This window comes from Myodes glareolus, chromosome 10 (genome assembly GCF_982192425.1).
Source record: "Myodes glareolus chromosome 10, mMyoGla1.1, whole genome shotgun sequence".
Lineage (NCBI taxonomy): Eukaryota > Metazoa > Chordata > Mammalia > Rodentia > Cricetidae > Myodes > Myodes glareolus.
Genome location: NC_142035.1, coordinates 29,932,822 through 29,952,021, shown reverse-complemented (window position 1 = coordinate 29,952,021; position 19,200 = coordinate 29,932,822). Strand labels below are relative to the sequence as shown.

General features: G+C 44.9%; 1 protein-coding gene across 1 annotated transcript in view; it reads right to left on the bottom strand.

Moving 5' to 3' along the window:
• The window catches only part of Napb (NSF attachment protein beta), a 41,489-nt gene extending 23,310 nt beyond the window's left edge, over nt 1-18,179 (bottom strand). The window contains exons 1-2 of the mRNA XM_048455550.3: nt 18,001-18,179; nt 223-302 (exon numbers count right to left, since the gene is read on the bottom strand). Coding sequence (XP_048311507.1) covers nt 223-302; nt 18,001-18,098 — 178 coding nt within the window. The 5' untranslated portion in view covers nt 18,099-18,179. The remainder of the gene's footprint in view (nt 1-222; nt 303-18,000) is intronic.
• Nucleotides 18,180-19,200: the final 1,021 nt, after the last annotated feature.

The window sequence follows — 19,200 nt, the reverse complement described above, 5'->3', positions numbered from 1 at the left end:
GGAGCTAAGCAGGGTGGCATACGCTACTATCCTAGCACCTGGAAGACGAGGGAGGAAGACATTGTCCCAGTGGTCAATCTTGAAACCGGGTTAGTTACCTGAGATGAGGATCCTCTCAGTACCAATGCCTGCCTCTGGGACCAATAGTCTCACAATCCTGTCTTCCTACAAAATTAGGTTTTAAAGTATCTACCTAATAAGTAAACAAAATGTTGTACATACCACTCCAATTCTTGGCCATCTTGAACATATTTGCAGCTCTGGTATACATTTCACATGCCTCTTCTATTCTCGTGTTCCCTCTAAAAGAAATTTAAATAGGAGGTTATACTTGTTAACCATCTGCATCTCTCCTCCCTCCCTGAAACAATAAAATTATTTTATTAGTTATTATGTAATTATTATTATTATTATTATATTATTGTAACCCTGCAACACTCAATGAGCTCTTCTGTGCATAGACAAACTACAGAAAGAATCTTAACAGCTTACTGTTCCTGACCTCAAATTCCAGATGAGGAGGCTGAAGAATGCTAAAGTTACTGTCCTGGGTCACAGACTAGATGTCGTAAAAATGGCACCTAGACAAAGATCTGGTGAATCCAGAGTTCACAACCTTAACTAGAATGTTCTATGTAAACTAAATGCAAGTTTTGGGTCAGTGGTTAAAAACACTTGTTCTTGCAGAGGACCTGGGTTTAGTTCCAATCACTTGTATGGAGGCTTACAGTCATCTATAACTCTAGTTCCAGGAGGATTTGATACCCTCTTCTGACCTCTGTGGGCAGCAGGGATGCTCGTGGTAGGCATACATACAAGTAGGCAAAACACTCATACACACAAGAATAAATATATTCAAAAGTTTTTAGAAATTCAAGTTTTCTATCAGGCTAGGTAAATAAACATCTTATATTAGAAATGTATTTCTCAAAGAAGATTGTATTTTGAAGAGCAAAGATACTTTATCCTGCCATCCTTTAACTATTTAGCATAAAACCCAAAAGCCAGATGTGGTGGCCCAGGCCTGTAACCCCCCACATTGGAATGGCAAAGGCAAGAGGATGGTGAGTTCTAGACCAGCCTGAACACAATGTTGAGACTCTGAAAAGCAACTATCCAACCCCCAGAAAATCCACAAAACTGTTTGTTCTGGCAGGAGCCAGCCTATTTCCAACATGGAAGAACCTCAGAGCCCCATCCTCACCAGGTAAAGAAAAGCATTGTGTAAAGATCTTGTGAAGAGGACACTCCACACACAGCTAAGAATGCATGAAGTTCTAGAAAGTTCTTCATTGGGCAGCTAATTCCTACTGATATATAGCTTAATTTTTATTTATTTTTAATTACAAAAATTATTTTGTGTATGAGTGTTTTGTTGGCATATATCTTGGAAGGGGCATCAGAGCTCCTTGAACTGGAGTTACAGATGGTTGTGAGCTACCACATGGATGTTGGGACTTAAACCCAGGTCCTCTGAAAGAGCTACCATTGTCTTACTGAGCCATCTCTCCAGCCTCTAGGGGCTAGCTTTATACACTCAGTAGCTTCTTCATTCATAAATACAAATTAGTCTTTGGTGGTTACCTAGTGTTTCTGAGTTCAACTCTGCTTCTAATTAGCTCAGGCTCTTCCACACAAGACATTCATCTACTTTGTCTATCTACACTGCAAAAATTAAATCTCACAGGAAGACCAAGGCCCAAGAGACTCTGACTGTGTAGCACAGACAATGAGGACTTTAGAGTGGAGCGTGGAAACACAAGATTTGACAGGGAGCGGACGAGGAAAAACAAGCACATCTCCCGTGAGCTCAGGAGGGTCATGAGCAATGAGCGAGTACAGCTGCGGAAGAGCTTGTGGGGTAGGATCTCTCTCCTTTGCTCCACTGCCAAGCAAGTACACAACGTTCTTCCCCTACTACAGACTTCCACCATGTGAGGAAAGTAAAAGGTCTCACCAGATGCCAGCACCGTGACTTTGCAGGTTCTACTCTCCAGAACTGAGAGTCAGTCTCCGGTATTCTGATGTCACAAAACCAGAGGTCAAACATCAAAGCCAAGAGTGAGGGCAAATCAGGAAGGAGTGTCACGGGCAAAGAGTGTGTTATTCCATTTGGGGTGGTTCCTGTCATGGCCGCACAACTCCACTATGCAAAGATTTTCAAAATATCAGCAAATCCTTCAGACAGATAAATTGCCAGGTGAATTATATCTCAATAAATTGCTACTCCTGCCTGCCAAATAAAATAACCTGGGTCCATGTCACACAGGGAATAACAGGATGTCATCAAGCTGTGCCAAAGATGAAGAGCCAAAACAAGCAAAGTTTTCAACCTCAACCTTCAGGTTCCTTTTCTCTGTTTCCAACCTACATTAATTTAAAAAAAAAAGGTTTATTTTCTTTGTGTATTCATGTTTTTCCTGCATTTATGAATTTGCATCATTTGTGTGCCTGGTGCCCACAAAAATTAGAAGAGGGTGTCAGGTCCCAGAAATCATAGTTACAGAAGGTTGTGAGCTGCCGTGTAGGTGCTGGGAACTGAACCCAGGTCCTCTGGAAGAACAGCCGGGGCTCTTAAGCCCTGAGTCATTTCTCCAGCCCATCTACATTTCTTTTCTTTTTTTAGAGCAATGACCTAATAGGCTTCCCTAGTGGAAAATTCCTCATGAGAAGTTTCTCACTTTCAGTCACAGCTCCACAGAGTTAACACGAGCGAGCCTTTTCCCGTGTCTTGTTTTTCTGTCAAGTACCAGGAATCTTTAACTGTAATTACAGTGTAATGCAGCCATTCTTATTAAGTTTCTAAATAAAACTAGCTTAATTAAAGTGTACCTTATCCTACTTTCAAGTAGAAATGTGAACAACAAAATTCCTGTGCCGTGCTAAGTTCACACCAGATGTTGCCACATCAGGCCTTTTTTTTAAAAATCATCATATATCATAACAATCAGAGGAGACACTACCTTTATCTCACTGGCATCTATGACAAGAGACGAGGCCAATGGCCATCTTGGTCACTCAGCACAAGCTATCAGTGGAGCTAACTCCTGACTCCAAAGTTAGAGATCTTTGTGCAAAGGCTGAATGATCAAGAGGCATTTACCCGTCCTGAACAGAATTACCACAAGCATACTCAATGCTAGTAAAGGGGCTGGAGCGATGGCTTCGTGGTTAAGAACACATACTGCACTTGCAGAAGACCTTAGTTTGATTCCCAGCACCCACACTGAGTGGATCACAACAGCCTGCAACTCTAGATCCAGATCCCATGCCTCTGACCTCAGAAGGCACCTGCACTCATGTGCACATTCCCATACATAGATACACAGAAGTACACATAAAAATCAATCTTAAAAAAACAATTGAAGAAAGTCAGGCATGGTAGCATATGCCTATAACCTCAACATCTGGAAGGCAGAGGCATAATGATCAGGAGTTTAAGGTCATCCTCAGTGAGTTTGAAGCCAATCTGTGCTACATGAGAACCTGTCTCAAAACAAACAAACAACAACAAAACACCCAAGAAAGACTCATTATCAAAAATTGAGAATACAGTCTGGGGAGGTGGCTCAGCTGGTAGAGTACTTGCCTAGCACACACGAAGTCCTGGGTTTGATCCTCAACAATCCATATAAACTGTACATGATGGCCTGTACCTGTATTACTAGCACATGGAAAATAAAGGCAAGTGGATCAGAAGTTCAGGGTCATCATCCACCACACAATGAGTCTGAGGCCAGCACAAGGCTTTTTCTCCAAAGGGGTGAGGAGGGTACTTTAGGAAGCCATATAAAAACAAGAGGTAGGCTCCTGATAGGTAAAGATTCTTGTCACATAAGCCTGGCAACTTAAGTTCAATCTCCAAACCCATGTAAAGGTGGAAGGAAAGAACAGACTCCACAAATGACTCTTACTGTAAACCTTTTGGGAAATGTCTTTAAAAGTACCTCAATTACTTACTTCATGTACACGAACATTAAATATTACAGGCTTTAAAGAGCACTACTCAGAATTTATATTCAAATAATTCAACTGATGGCTAAGTATTAGAATATTCTTGGAAACAACATATCTGAAAAGTATCTCTGTTACGAGGTAACATTAGTAACAATATGTCAGCACACAGCACTAAGTGGCAGGAAGAAAACTGAACTGAGATAAACACAGTGTCTTTTGGTATTAGGAGTTTCTGACCTTGAACAAGTAAACACCTTCTCCACCAAGAAAAGAAACAGGAGCAGGCATAAGACCTGCCTCCACCTAATGCCCCAGCTTGGCACCTCTTTCATTTCAGAGCCAGGAGCTTCTTGGCTACTTACTGAGCAAACGGCTGCTAAGGTCAGCATGTGCCACATGACACTAACGAGGGAGGTCGGAATGTTCACAAAAACTCAAGCTTTAGGGATGAAGATGCCTGCAACAGCATATCCAGCCCCACCCTGTTCCACTGTGGTCAAAGGCAGCCCACTAAGGGTCAGTGAACAGCAAAGCTGTCAAAACCCAATTAATCCCCAAATCCTCTGAAGTCCTACTTTCCCCAGCCTGAATCATCACTGTTTGGAGCACTGAGCCACACTGGCAACAGTAATACATACTATTTTAAAACTGTGGGTGGGAGGAGGGGGGTATCAAAGTAGAGTTGTGGGAATTAATGGCACACACACACATCATGAAATGTACCCAAAAGAAAAAGGTGACAACTGCAGAGACAGAAATAAAGCTGCCTCTAAAATCACAAGATATTAGAGTAGAAATATCTCAAATAATGACAATTACAGCACGGTATCAGTGTGCAGGCATAACCAGAATTCTGGTCTATAATTAGGATACCCTGAGGGCTATCCAGCCATACCAAACTCCAAAGACAAGGACCACTGAGCTTATTACTGGGACCCACAGTGAGGTGTACGCAGGAGGCTGTCACCCAGGACAAAGCTTCTTCACTAGCAGGAACATTTTGTTAGCCTAACCTGCAGGGAAAGGTCAGCACAGGGCCTGGCACAGAGGTTACAGTGATAATGCTAGCTTGCTGTGTGGATAGGAGAATCTGCCTGCATCACTGTTTTTTGCTGCTGCTGCTGGTGGTTACACTGTTGTTGGGGTTTTTGTTTGTTTGTTTTGGGGGGGTGTTGCTACTGATGTTTGTTTTGACACAAGGTCTTGCTCTATATAACCCAGGAAAGCCTCATAAAAGATCCCGCTGCCTCGCCAGCCCCAGGATTACAGGCATGCAGTAAGTAGTAAGTCCAGCTCCACATACATTTTTTCTTTTCTTTTCTTTTATTTATTTTTTAAAGCAATCTTTTCTGATTTTACATACCATTCCCAGTTTCCACTCCCTCCCTCCTCACGCTCTTCTACCTTCTCCCTGCCCATCCACTCCTTGGAGAGGGTAAGGTTTCCCATGGGGAGTCAACAAAGTCTGGCACTTTAAGGCAGGACCAAGGCCCTCCTAACTATATCTAGGCTGAGCAAGGTATCCCTCCAAAGAACGTAGCCAGTTCAAGCACTAGGGATAAATTCTGGTCCTAGTGACTGCCCAAGCCATATAGCTGTCACCCTTATTCAGGGGGCCTACTTTGGTCTTATGCAGGTTCCCCCACTGTCAGTCTGAAGTCAGTGAGCTCCCACTAGCTCAGGTCAGCTGTTTGTGTGGGTATCCCCATCATGGTCTCGGCCCTTTGCTTTATTATTGCTCCTCTCTCTCTTCAACTGGACTCTGGGAGCTCGGTCCAGTGCTCGTGGAGGCCAGAAAATGTGAGCCTATTTTCACGTTGACCAGAGGTCAGAGAGTTGGAACTTTCCTCTAGTTTCTTCAAGAAATATGAAGGAGTTTGGGGATACAGGCTAGCAAAGCCCGAGAGTGCTATAAACAGAGCTTACTGTGCCATTGCAGTGGGGTAGAGAAGGCTACAAAGCTGATATAGATGTGAATAGTGAAGGTGTTCATACCAGGTTTCAGAGGGAAACGAAGACTAGAAGGAACTGGGCCATTTGTAGCATATTCTGGCGAAGAATCTGGCTATGTTCTGCCTGTCCTGAAAATCTGAGTGAGGGTGAAAAAGTAGTGGACTATGTATTTTGTAAAACTCCAAGACATGATAGCATTGTGGCTACAGAATGGTTACCACTTCATGCTCTTAGCCAGATTCATGGTGGGCTAGGCAGAAAGATCTGAAAATGTAGTTTAGAGAGGAAAGGAATTTAAAAGCTGTGGGTAACATGGGCTTGGAGAGAGCACCTGCAAGCCTTAAAGACTCGTGCTATGAAAGAGAAATCAGACACTGGGTGGAGAGGACAAGTGCCTTGGGGGCAGGGCCACACCCACCAAGAAATCCAGAACTTGTTTGAAAAACTTGCATTTTAAAACTATTTTTTTTATTCTGACAGAAGTTCACTATGTAGACTTTAAGTCTGGCTAATCTTGCTGCATGATTCTCCACCCCCCCCCCCACGTTCTTTACAATAAAGCTTTAAAAAAATCATTTTATGTGGTACGTTTGTGTGTGAGAGAGAAGACGAGAGTGAGCTGGTCAGACAACAGCTGTGGTCCAAGGCAGCAGCTACACCTCCAGCTGGTAGAATCTGGCACTGTTCACATGGTAATGGTTTTGGAGGCGTGAAAAAAAAATGTTAAGTAATGGGTTCACAGAGGCTTGTACTAAGGTCTCAGGAGATGCTGTAGCAGGGAATGTGGCTAGATTCCCTGAAGAAGGTCTGAGAGGTCACTGCACAGAGTGATGAAGGTGAAACCTGAATTAAAATGACGATCTCAGGATACTGAAGATGCCAGAAACATGGGCTATCCATAAAGAAAACCGAGAGAAAGCTTCTGTGGGATTACTCTTAAAGTTTAGATACCGCCCTCAAAGGCTGAGTAACCACCAGCTTCTCAGCATCTCAGTGTGACTTGGCTGTCACTGTTGTTTTAAAGCTGCCTTAATAAATCCTGACTTTTTTTTTTCATCCCCTTGCTTCTGGTCCTGTAGAGAACCTGACTAAAATAGAAGTATGGAATGGAGTTGTAGTTACCAAGTATGGGGCAGGAGAGGGCGGAGAGAGAGGATGGCTAACATGTACAGGGGTGCAGGTGAACCCGTGGAAGAACGTACACATTCCTACAGCACGGCAGGATAAACACTGTCGACAGCATTTCAAAATGCCCAGGAGAGACGACTCCGGACACTCCCCATGGAGAGATGTGATGAGTACTCCGGGTGAGAGTTATGACAGCTGCTCTGGTCTGTACTGTACACGTAACATACGCTGAAATGTCACGCTGTGCTACAATTACCATGTACCAATCAAACACAGTATGTTTACCAAAAAGGAGGCAGGAGCAGGATATTCTTCAGAATGCTAATGTGACATCTACCACCAAAAGCCAGTCCATGGGAGAGGGGAGGTAGCACGCAGAAGTTCCTTCCTTTTTCTATTAACTGACGACAGAGCTCAACGTTCAGCAGAAAGAACTAAAGTCCAGGGCTTGGGCCTTGCTCAGACCTCCTCTAGATGATGCCGTTCACAGTCCTGCCACACGAGCACTCAGGCCAGGAGATGAGGAGACGCAACACCAAGTTGGGCTCTGGCACATGCTGCCAAACAGACTCTTTGAAGCTCTCTCCCAGACATTTAGATTCAACTTTATGAGATTTTTTTTTTTTATCATTTCTGCTTATTTAAGGAGAGAAAAAAAGGAATCTCAAAGAGAACACTCTGACATTTAACAACTGGCTGATAAAAGTATTAGCTGGGTTTAATCTCCTAAATAAAGGCAATAGGCTAGCTATGCGTAGTAAGGAAGGCTAACTGAACTTTTATTCTGGCAGTGTTCTGAAGCTCCACTTTGATAGGCGGAGTACGTGCCAAGAAGAGCCAGCAACAGAACAGATGCAAGATAGGTAAATACCTAAGAAGCGAAGAAGAACGGACAAGCCTGTTACATAAAGCTTGGTCCAACTAGTGTTGTTTTAAATGCATTTTGCTAAGTGTGGTGGTCCATGTCTTTAATCCCAGCACTCAGGAGGCAGAGGCAGACAAATCTCTGTGATTTCAATGCCTCTTTGGTCTACAGAGTGAATTATAGCCAGAGCTACATAGTAAGATTTTATCTCAATTATTTTAACCTTTGTAAAAATGAAATTTTTGAACTGAATTTCAATCTTTATAAAACATTATAAACAACTGTTGCAATTTCTAAAGGATAACGTTGTCTAAATACAAACTTACAAACAGACCCTGAATATAGTAAGCCTCCATGGAAATGGAGCTGGTGAGAAACAAATCCAGTGTGGAGGGCTCCCTCGGGAAGTCAGTAAGGTGGGAGTCTACAGGCCAAAGCATCAATCTTTGGAGGGCACCACTCCCCAGTAAGGGAGCCCCACCAGACCGAGCAATTCCAAAGCCAGGCAGGAGACCTGAGGTCAGGTCAGGAAACTGAAAAGAAGTGCCTCAGATGGACAGACAGGGCCACAGTCTCTGGAAGACTGCTGCTGGGAGAGGGGGCCGTGCAGGGAAAGAGGGCACAGAGGGACAACAGGCCTTGTGTACACAGATAAGCACCGGAGCAGTTAAACACACAGCGTACCTCTTTGATGGACCGAGGTGCACAGCTGCTCCTCCTGGAATGCTAGGAATGATCCCTGGATGTCTGACGGGACAGGCTCTGCCTGCATCTCCCAGAATTTATGTTTTTATTTATCCTAGACCTTTCTCCCTAAACCTTGAGCATTGCATTTGACCATAAAACCATTCTTTTGAGTGGTGTCATTTGTGTTTACAGCCTAAGTGGCTTCTACGTTATCTTAGGGCCAGGCCAATCCTGACACCCAGAGGCATTACCTCAGTGAAGCTCCACAGACCCTAAATCTCGGGCACTATCTCTGACCTCCCAGTCCCTCTCCCTATTTCCCCCATCTCATCCTCAAACAACAGTACTTGTTCTTGTGAAAGAAGCCAAATGAACTCTGTAAACCTCAATGTAAACATGTCTTAAATTGTGCATTTGGGACTGAGTTAATTGTTATCTGATACTTTTTTTCCCCCAAAATTGTGCTGTGGATAAATATGACTAAAGCAAAATGATCTTGGCCAAACTCTAGAAGTCTTGGTCCAGCGCCACTTACAATAAAATCAGGTTGAGCCGAGAGTTTCATTCTTGTTTTTTCATGGGTCATTTTTCTCTGCCTGCTATAAGGGCTGGAGGAGAATCACTGCAGGCAAGCCCTGCTGGACTGAGTGGCAGGCAAGCCAAGAAACTGACTACATGTATTTGGAATCCTCCAAAGAAGTAGGAGGAAACAGCCCCTCAAACAGGTATCTCAGAAAATTCCCAGGACATAAAGAACACCTGAATTCAAACAGTAAACTGACTGACTAAGTACTAAGGTCCACTGAGAAATCCTGGTAAACTATCCAGTTCTATAAATAAAATCTCTGGGCTCCCACATCAAAAGGCAAAGGTGCTTACAAACCTAAGAAATCAAGGCAGGAGTGGATTTCAATGCTAGCACACACAGCTAAGAGCACTGGGCATTTCCCAAGAATTCAAAAGGGAAAGAAAGCCACACTGCTATCAAAGAGCAAATCAAGCCATCCATCAAAGGTCACTGATGCAAAACAAAACTCCACAGAGATAAAGAGACACCAGAGGATACCAGTGGAGGCTCTGAATACATTTTATTACAGATCTAAGACGAAAGTACATAATGAGAATGATTAAAAAATAAAATGCATGGAAATACTTTTTGTCTAAGTACAAATAGCAAAACTCCCACACCAAGCCAACAAAAACCAGACAATGGAGGAAGGAGAAGTGACACACACTTTCGAGCACACAGGGAACAGGTGCTTTCCAGAACAAATGAAATAACTGAGGCTTAAGTAAGGAAAAGGAGCTGGATTATTTTTTAAAACTTTATGTCATAAATGTACCAGCTGAACAAAGCATGGATGTTTCAGATAAGTAGAGAACATAAAAAGGATCAGATAAAATATAAAATACAGTAAATATAACAAAGTACTTCAACAGTTCAGAACCAAAATCATCGCATCAATATCACTTTCAGATTTGCTCACAAAACAGAGCCACAGAAGAGACACAGCTAATGTAAGGCCCCTGCCAAAGGCTTGGAATAAAGACCCAGAAATACACCAGAGGGCTGCAGAGACGCCTCAGCCGCCCTTACAGAGTCAATTCCCAGCACCTATAAGGCAGCTCACAATTGTCCGTAACTCGAGTTCCAGAAGATCTGACAACCTTTTCTAGCATCCCTGGGCACCAGGCATGCACGTGGTACACAGGCATACCTGCAGGACAAACACCCATACGTGTAAAATAAAAGATAAATAAGATTTTTAAAAGGTGGTTTTAAAAAAATATACCAAAAGTTTGAGGCCAGCCTGGTTCACATAAATGAGTTTTGATCAGCCAGAGTTAACCAGAAAAACCCTGTATCAAAAATAAGATAAAACAATAAAACCAGAATATACCAGCCAACGTTGGTTAGATGTGTTACAGCCTTTACCTCCTGCAAGGGTTTCTCTTGCCCGATTCAGCTGCAGGTAGGTGTGATGTGGGTTCTTTCCTGCGGGCTCTTACTCTCTACCCAGGAATGTCTTCTTCTTAATTTCTCAATAGATAAGATTCAGAAGCTGGGTGGTAGTGGCACATGCCCTTAATCCTAGCACTTGGGAGGCAGAGGCAGAGGTGGCAGAGGCTTCAGCGGAGACAGAGGGCAGAGGCAGGTGGATCTCTCTGAGTTACAGGCCAATCTGGTATACAAAGCGAGTTTCAGGACAACAAGAGATACACAAAGAAACCCTGTCTTAAAAAAATAAAGAAAAAGAAAAGAAAAAAGATTCAGCAGAAGCACAGGGTAGCACTGCATTTCCAAGGGGAAGCATATGTCTCTTCCACTTAACTTCCCCAGAGTTAGTCATGAAGCTACCCAGGGGGAGGGGGAGCTGGCTGACACAGAGTACATGGTCACTGAATGAATGTGTAATTTTTCTTATATAATACACAGTCCCAATGCAGGAAATGTACACAATAAAAAATTGACAATGTAAAATTTGGGCTAAAGATAAAGTTCGTAATGGAGTTATCATAGCTGTGAATATCTTTGAATGACAGGAGTAGTTGTTTTCTTATAGCAGAAATTACAAGAGAGCCACAGAGAGAAACAAATGAAGACATTAATGTACCTCTCTTAGTCGAAAGCAGATCAAATACTTTAAAAAAACAAAACAAAACAAAACACATAGCCCGGCGGTGATGGCTCAGGCCTTTAATCCCAGCACTCGAGAGGCAGAGGCAGAGGCAGAGGCAGAGGCAGAGGCAGAGGCAGAGGCAGAGGCAGAGGCAGAGGCAGAGGCAGAGGCAGAGGCAGAGGCAGAGGCAGAGGCAGAGGCAGAGGCAGAGGCAGAGGCAGAGGCAGAGGCAGAGGCAGAGGCAGAGGCAGAGGCAGAGGCAGAGGCAGAGGCAGAGGCAGAGGCAGAGGCAGAGGCAGAGGCAGAGGCAGAGGCAGAGGCAGAGGCAGAGGCAGAGGCAGAGGCAGAGGCAGAGGCAGAGGCAGAGGCAGAGGCAGAGGCAGAGGCAGAGGCAGAGGCAGAGGCAGAGGCAGAGGCAGAGGCAGAGGCAGAGGCAGAGGCAGAGGCAGAGGCAGAGGCAGAGGCAGAGGCAGAGGCAGAGGCAGAGGCAGAGGCAGAGGCAGAGGCAGAGGCAGAGGCAGAGGCAGAGGCAGAGGCAGAGGCAGAGGCAGAGGCAGAGGCAGAGGCAGAGGCAGAGGCAGAGGCAGAGGCAGAGGCAGAGGCAGAGGCAGAGGCAGAGGCAGAGGCAGAGGCAGAGGCAGAGGCAGAGGCAGAGGCAGAGGCAGAGGCAGAGGCAGAGGCAGAGGCAGAGGCAGAGGCAGAGGCAGAGGCAGAGGCAGAGGCAGAGGCAGAGGCAGAGGCAGAGGCAGAGGCAGAGGCAGAGGCAGAGGCAGAGGCAGAGGCAGAGGCAGAGGCAGAGGCAGAGGCAGAGGCAGAGGCAGAGGCAGAGGCAGAGGCAGAGGCAGAGGCAGAGGCAGAGGCAGAGGCAGAGGCAGAGGCAGAGGCAGAGGCAGAGGCAGAGGCAGAGGCAGAGGCAGAGGCAGAGGCAGAGGCAGAGGCAGAGGCAGAGGCAGAGGCAGAGGCAGAGGCAGAGGCAGAGGCAGAGGCAGAGGCAGAGGCAGAGGCAGAGGCAGAGGCAGAGGCAGAGGCAGAGGCAGAGGCAGAGGCAGAGGCAGAGGCAGAGGCAGAGGCAGAGGCAGAGGCAGAGGCAGAGGCAGAGGCAGAGGCAGAGGCAGAGGCAGAGGCAGAGGCAGAGGCAGAGGCAGAGGCAGAGGCAGAGGCAGAGGCAGAGGCAGAGGCAGAGGCAGAGGCAGAGGCAGAGGCAGAGGCAGAGGCAGAGGCAGAGGCAGAGGCAGAGGCAGAGGCAGAGGCAGAGGCAGAGGCAGAGGCAGAGGCAGAGGCAGAGGCAGAGGCAGAGGCAGAGGCAGAGGCAGAGGCAGAGGCAGAGGCAGAGGCAGAGGCAGAGGCAGAGGCAGAGGCAGAGGCAGAGGCAGAGGCAGAGGCAGAGGCAGAGGCAGAGGCAGAGGCAGAGGCAGAGGCAGAGAGGCAGAGGCAGAGGCAGAGGCAGAGGCAGAGGCAGGTAGATCTCTGTGAGTTTGAGGCCAGCCTGGTCTACAAGAGCTAGTGCCAGGACAGTCTCCAAAGCTACACAGAGGAAACCCTCTCTCAAAAAATCAAATCAAAACAAAAACATACATACACACACACACACACACAATGCCTCATCCTAACTATATAGTTAGTAGTTAGACATTATGAATCTTTATCAAACTGAGAAGCAAAGATCAATCTTCTTCGAACTCACAAGGATCATTCACGAGCACTGATAACATATTAGGCAGTGGAGAAAGCAAAGAAATAGCTGTTAATTTTTCAATTACAAGCAAATAAGATAGTAATTAACATAAATATACAATAAGGCTCTTCTGCCTAGAAGGATGCCCCAGAACAACTCCTGGATCAAGGGGGAAAAACAAATGAAGATAAAACCACTATGTATCAAGCTCTATGACACACAATTAAAGCAGTTTAAAAATTCACATCCAAACCAGATTCAGATAAGTAAAATGGAGACAGAAAATTAATATCCCTTCAAAAAAAAAGCCAGAGGAAAAAATAAATGATAAAAAAATCAGAAAGCAATAAAGGTAAAAGCATAAATAGGTAGAACGTTTATATATTCATTTATCCCCAAATCAAATGAACACATACATTATGAAGGTCTAACAGGGTATAAAGTTCCCTTTAACTAGGATGTTAATATGATCTGGTGACATGGGCACTCTTGGTTTACACCCATTTTCTTGATATTTCAAAAATAGACAGTTTGGGGATGTCTTAGGGTTTCTTATGCTAAGACAAGACATCATAATCAAACGCAACTTGGGAGGAAAAGGTTTATTTTCATGCCTTCTTTAGTTATGCTTTTACCTTTATTGCTTTCTGATTTCTTTATCATTAATTTTCCCTCTGGCTCTTTTTTTGCAGGGGTATTAATTTTCTGTCTCTGTTTTACTTATATGACTCTTGTTTGGCTTACATGTCCTGGATCACAGTTCACTGAAGGAAGCCAAGGCAAGAACCTGGAAGCAGAAACTGAAGCAAAAGTCATGGAAGAATGCTGCTCACTGGCTTGCTCAGCCAGCTCTTATGGAACTCAGGGCTGCCTCCATCCTGTGCGCTGAAAATACATGCAGTCTTGCCTACAGACCAATCTACGCAGACATTTTCTCAGCTGAAGTTCACCTACCCAGCGAACTCTAGCTTTCATCAAGTTGACAAAAATAGAAACAAACAAACAAAATCAACCAGAACAGGGTAATATTATTTACAACACTCATGAATAATTCCCAGAAATAAGGAATATCTGAAAAAAAATGCAAAGTACAAAATCCCAGAATTATAGATTTAAAGGGCAAGTATTATTTCTCTTTTATATAACATACAGTTATCTATATCTTAGCTTTTACATTTATAAGAAACATACACAAATACTCCCACACTACTTACACTGTAACATCTGTCTCTGGAAGTAACCAAATTTACATTTGCTGTCTTGGTTTTGAGATGGGCTGGCCTGAAGCTCAAGATCCTCCTGCTTCAGCCTTTTGATTGCTGAGATCACAGGCATGAGTGATTACAATAATGATTTTGTTGCTGTTATTGTTGTTGCTCTTTCTCTGTTTTGTTTTTGAGACATTTCTCTACATATCCCTGGCTGTCTTAAGACTCACTGCATAGACCAGGCTGAACTCCCTAAGTAGACCAGGCTAGCCTTGAACTCACAGAGATCCACCTACATCTGCCTCCCCATTGCTGAGATTAAACGTGAATACCATGATGTCCAGCCGATTAATGACTTTTTATAAAGTTGAATCTATGTTTAAGTATTAGTTGTAACTGAGAAAGATGTAAATGCTATCAAGGCTCTCACATGACCATGCGAAACATGGAAACACAATCTTCACTGGAATAAAAGCAAGTGGAGAATATGGATACAGCCTACAAAAACTAAGAAATATTTGAACTTTCACAAACAGATATTAAGTAAACTCATGCTTAGTTGCAGTAGCCAAAAGAAAGAATCCTTCACTAAATTTACACCAAATAGATAACTCTTTAATGAGCCCCAAGACCGAGGAACACTGCCAAGGAACCATCAGGGGCTGGGAACATAGCTCGGTGGCCGGATAAATACTTACCCATCAAGTACAAAGCCTGGGGGTTGCACCCAGACAAAATGCAAACAAACAAACAAATGAAGATAGCCCAGAAACATTCTCCTGCCATTCCTAAGTATGAATTTGGTCCTCTACCTGTGTTCCCCTAGCAACAAATGAAGACAGCAAGCAGGCCTTTGCAATTGGAAAGTATCCTACTGTCAGTTTGGCCAGCTTCAGATCATTCTAGCAGTTTGTTGAGATTTAAACTAGAATCTGAAGTCAACCACAAATTTCCACAGCCCCTCTCTGGCAATGCACTAACTGAAAATCTGACGTTTTAAGCGGTGGTTTTGTACCGTGCTCTTCAGAAAAAGAGAGATTGGACTCCTCAACCAAAAAGACACATCACTCTTTAGCCAGAAATTAGAAAAAAAACTGAACAAACGTAAAACTGGTTGCAGACATATCTGCATCCTTCCTCAACTATTTTCCTGCCAGGAAGCTGCAAGGGGCTTTGCTGGGGAAAGGAACGCACTGATGTTCCCTCCTCACCTCCAGCTTCCAGACAGAAAAAGCTTGTAGCTTACACACAGAGGAACCATCCACAGGACCCACTCTTGGGAATATCCATGCATATTACCATCTAACGCAACAACAGACAGACAGATCTATGGAACAATCCTGAGAACGCAGTATCGCCACAAAAGCATTGTTGCAGCATACAGGAGATGAACTCAAGCTAGGCTTTAATCTGCAGTTTGGAGATGAACAGCCAGCGACGAGAAACATCTGCGATACGCCAAATGCCTTTTTAACCGTCCCCCACATCCTCAAAACATCACCTGTCCATCCCGTTAGAAGAACGGGATACTTGGGTGAACCAAGACATGTGATTATGAATTCTCCGTTAGCCTGAGGGTATCACATGGAGATAGATGGCACTACCATAAATGAAAGATAAAACCTAAGGGGGGCTGGGCAGGGCAACGTGGAGGGTGAGGACAGATGCACATAATGTTACATCCATAGAATATCTAATACGGATACAATACCTTCGTCTTCCCATTATAAGTCAAAGAGAAATAGGTCTGGTTTGGGGTTTCAAATACTACATACTTATAATAAATCTCATGAAGCTCTATATATTCTTCTTCCCCTAAGCTTTCCAGGACCAAATATTACTGGGAACCTCCCAGTCCCAGTCCTCATTCTACAAAGGACACTTAACCTGGCTAAAACTCTTAAGGTATTTATTTATTAAAAGACCAGAGACCACGTCTTTGGCTCCAAAATCCTGCAAAACTCAATCCATCTGCCCTCTGCTTCCTTGATGAACGGAGTTGACAGCTTTGATGAATATGTGGATAATTATCTGACAACCATTTCCAACACCCATAAGCCTGAGTGTTTTAAAAAATACATAAACTGACTGATTACTAATCACAAGATACACTGTGGATTATAGTAGAAGAAACTGAGGCCCAAAGATGCAAAGTTACCCTGATCCAGGTTCCAAAGCCAAGATAATAACCTGACCTGCTGCTTCTACATGAGTAGGAAGTAGTAACTCTCGGCAAAGTGCGTGTGAACGACAGAAGACGAGTCTTCCTACACGGCCTGTCACCGACAGGGCAGCCACAGTCAAAAAGACCTTCCTTCAGCAATCAAAATTCCTCAAAATCCTTTTAGTTGACTCAAGATCTGACCTAGTTTCCTCAAAACTTTGGGCCACTTGACCAAAAGAAATGCCCATAACTGGCTCAAGGAAACACGATTTGAAACTCATTGTGCATTAAATCACCTCCCATGGTGAGGCATTCACCCTGCCATTAAATTTCACACAGTGAATCTCGTGTGTTTTGTGATTCACAGACAGGAATTAGTATTTGGCACCTACATTACATACAAAGAATGTTCCCTGCCCCCTTTAAAGGGGAAACTGAGTATCCATAACTTACAGCTACAGTTTCAAGCTTTATATTACTAGAGAAATTTAAAACTTAGTAGTAATAAATGCCCTTAGAGGTCCCCAAGGGTGGTCTCCTTCTTTATCTTGGCAGATCATGCTACCACACACTGTATCAAAGTGACCCAAAGGATTTCCAAGAGATGGAAACATAACGGGGTTCCACTAAACTGTTACATAATAACGAATATTATAATTAGCAGTTAAATGAACGAAGTTGGAAAAAAACAAGTCAAAGCTCACTGGGTGTGTTTTCAGAACTAAGTGTCCAAATTGAATTTGTACAGAAATAAAATTGCGTCTCAAAATGCGGCAGTTAAGTATGTACTACTAGTCTTTCCCGATAATTTAAATCTGCTCTTGGTAAAGATCCTTCACTTTCAAATGGAAAAAAAAATGAGGTACACGCGTAATTTCTGCTGCTGTCATAAACAGCTGAATCATTTCGCATAATCAACAGCCCAGAATTCTTCCACAAGCTCTCAGTTCAGGTTCTGCTTTTTGAAAGCTCGGAATGTAAAGCCTCCCCCTACTACAGCATGTAAGAATTACACCAAATCACGGGATTCCCAAAAGATACTGACTTTAAACAGAGGCAACGTTATGGACCATCAAACAGGAGGAGGCCGGGGCTATGGATACAAATCACTCCAGCAAAGGAAAAACACACCATCCGAGGAAATGATTGCAAGGCCTGTGGGCGGAAGCCAGCCAGCAAGTGCCCAGGATACAACGGGCGCTGACCTCGCGCTCCTGTGAGCCTTTCGCAGATGCCAGGCGCCAGGCTGAGTTCCAGGACCTTCCTGTCTGGCTACCCCAAGTGACATATGATCCAGACTCGGGTAAATTAATCAATCCGGTCCCCTAGGAAGGTGGTGCTCCCGGAGGCGCAGCTCGGCGCTGACCCTGGCACCAATATCGGACCACGGGCAACACGAGAGGCGTCGGGAAACACAGAAGTCTCCAGGGGCACCTATGGGGTTCTGGGTACCTGGGGGTTGAGGGTTACGGGTTCTTCGGGATGAATGTGGGGATGCCCAAGGCCTGAGGATCCCCGAAAGGAGATGCGTGCACACTAGAGCCCCCAAGGCATGGCCCAGGGGATGCAATGGCCCCTAGGGGATGCAGGACCCAAGGCCGAGCATGAGCCACCTGGCTGTGTTCTGAAGGCCCCTGGGAACCCAGAACCCTAAGCAGTTGTGCGGGGCACTCTGCGGTGGCAGCCGGCTGGGCGGGGGACCGGGCACCAAGACCCCTAAAGGCAAGAACTCTGGCGCTCACCCGAACAGCCCTCGGAGAAAGGAATGGGAGGCCTTCACTCGTTTCTCGGCCTCCGCCATCAGCTGGACCGCCTCTCGCTCCTTCCCTGCGTTGTCCATGTCGCCCGCCGCTGCCAAAGCCTCCTCCGCCGACTTGCTCTGCTCCCGGGACGACTTACCCTCCCTCTAGCAGGTGCCCGCACGCAGGCGCGGTGCGAGCGGCCTGTAGGGATCTGTAGTCCTAGACTCCACTATATGGCAGCTGTGTCAGAAGTCACAACTACAGTTCCCAGAAGGCCGTTGGGCAGGGCCGGGCGGTAACCTGTCTTGCGGACCTTGAGTTCTCCGGGCTCTCAGAGGAGGGAGAAGGGGCGTGGCCCTCTGGAGGGGTCTTGGGCCAAGGTGGACTTCAAGGTTTTAAAGAATGCTGAATTAGAAAATGACCAGTGGCTTCCAGGGGAGATAACCTAAAATAAGCATCATCAGGAATTATTGACCACGACTGAGACGTGGCGATGAGATTGTTGACCATGGCATTTTAAAAGAAAAAAAAGAGAAAGAAATAAAAGCCGCGGACGTTCAACCTACATACAGGTACTGCAAAACGTAATCCAATGCAGCAGTTCAGCGCAGTTTCGTCAACCGTGTGGTGCCTCTTCACCTCCCAACTCTCCCAGAAAAGGAGCAACAGCTGGCCGAAAGAGTTATTTTTAATTTCTGAGAGCAAGACGTTAAAAATGCATCATCTTCCCCAATATAAATTCAGAGTTGTTTTTAAGCGCCCCCAAATTGCAACTTTCTACTGGTCCACTTGTTTAGAGATGAGTGGCATATCTTCCGTGTAGGCATAATCCACTAATTGTATTGACCGAATTCTGTTAAATGGCTATGAGCCAGTGAACTCCTTTATCCTTTACGTAATGCTGGCCACAGTGGGTGGATCTTGACAAAATTCCTGTCTGTCAGGAAGATTTTTAATCTACTAAATATCCATAGATAGTTGCGGTCCTGTGCCAATGTCTTCTAGGCCTGTCCCAGAGGGAGCTGTTTTTTAATACAATGTCTAGACCATCTAGGCTTGGCAGTGCTAACGCAGAGGTGGTGAGGCAAATGGAATCACTGCCAAATGAAGAGTTTCTGAGGATATAAAACTCTCCATGAATACACTGTGGGGACTGGCAAGCAAAACTTACCTAAAGAGATGAATCCTGTCTTCAGAGAA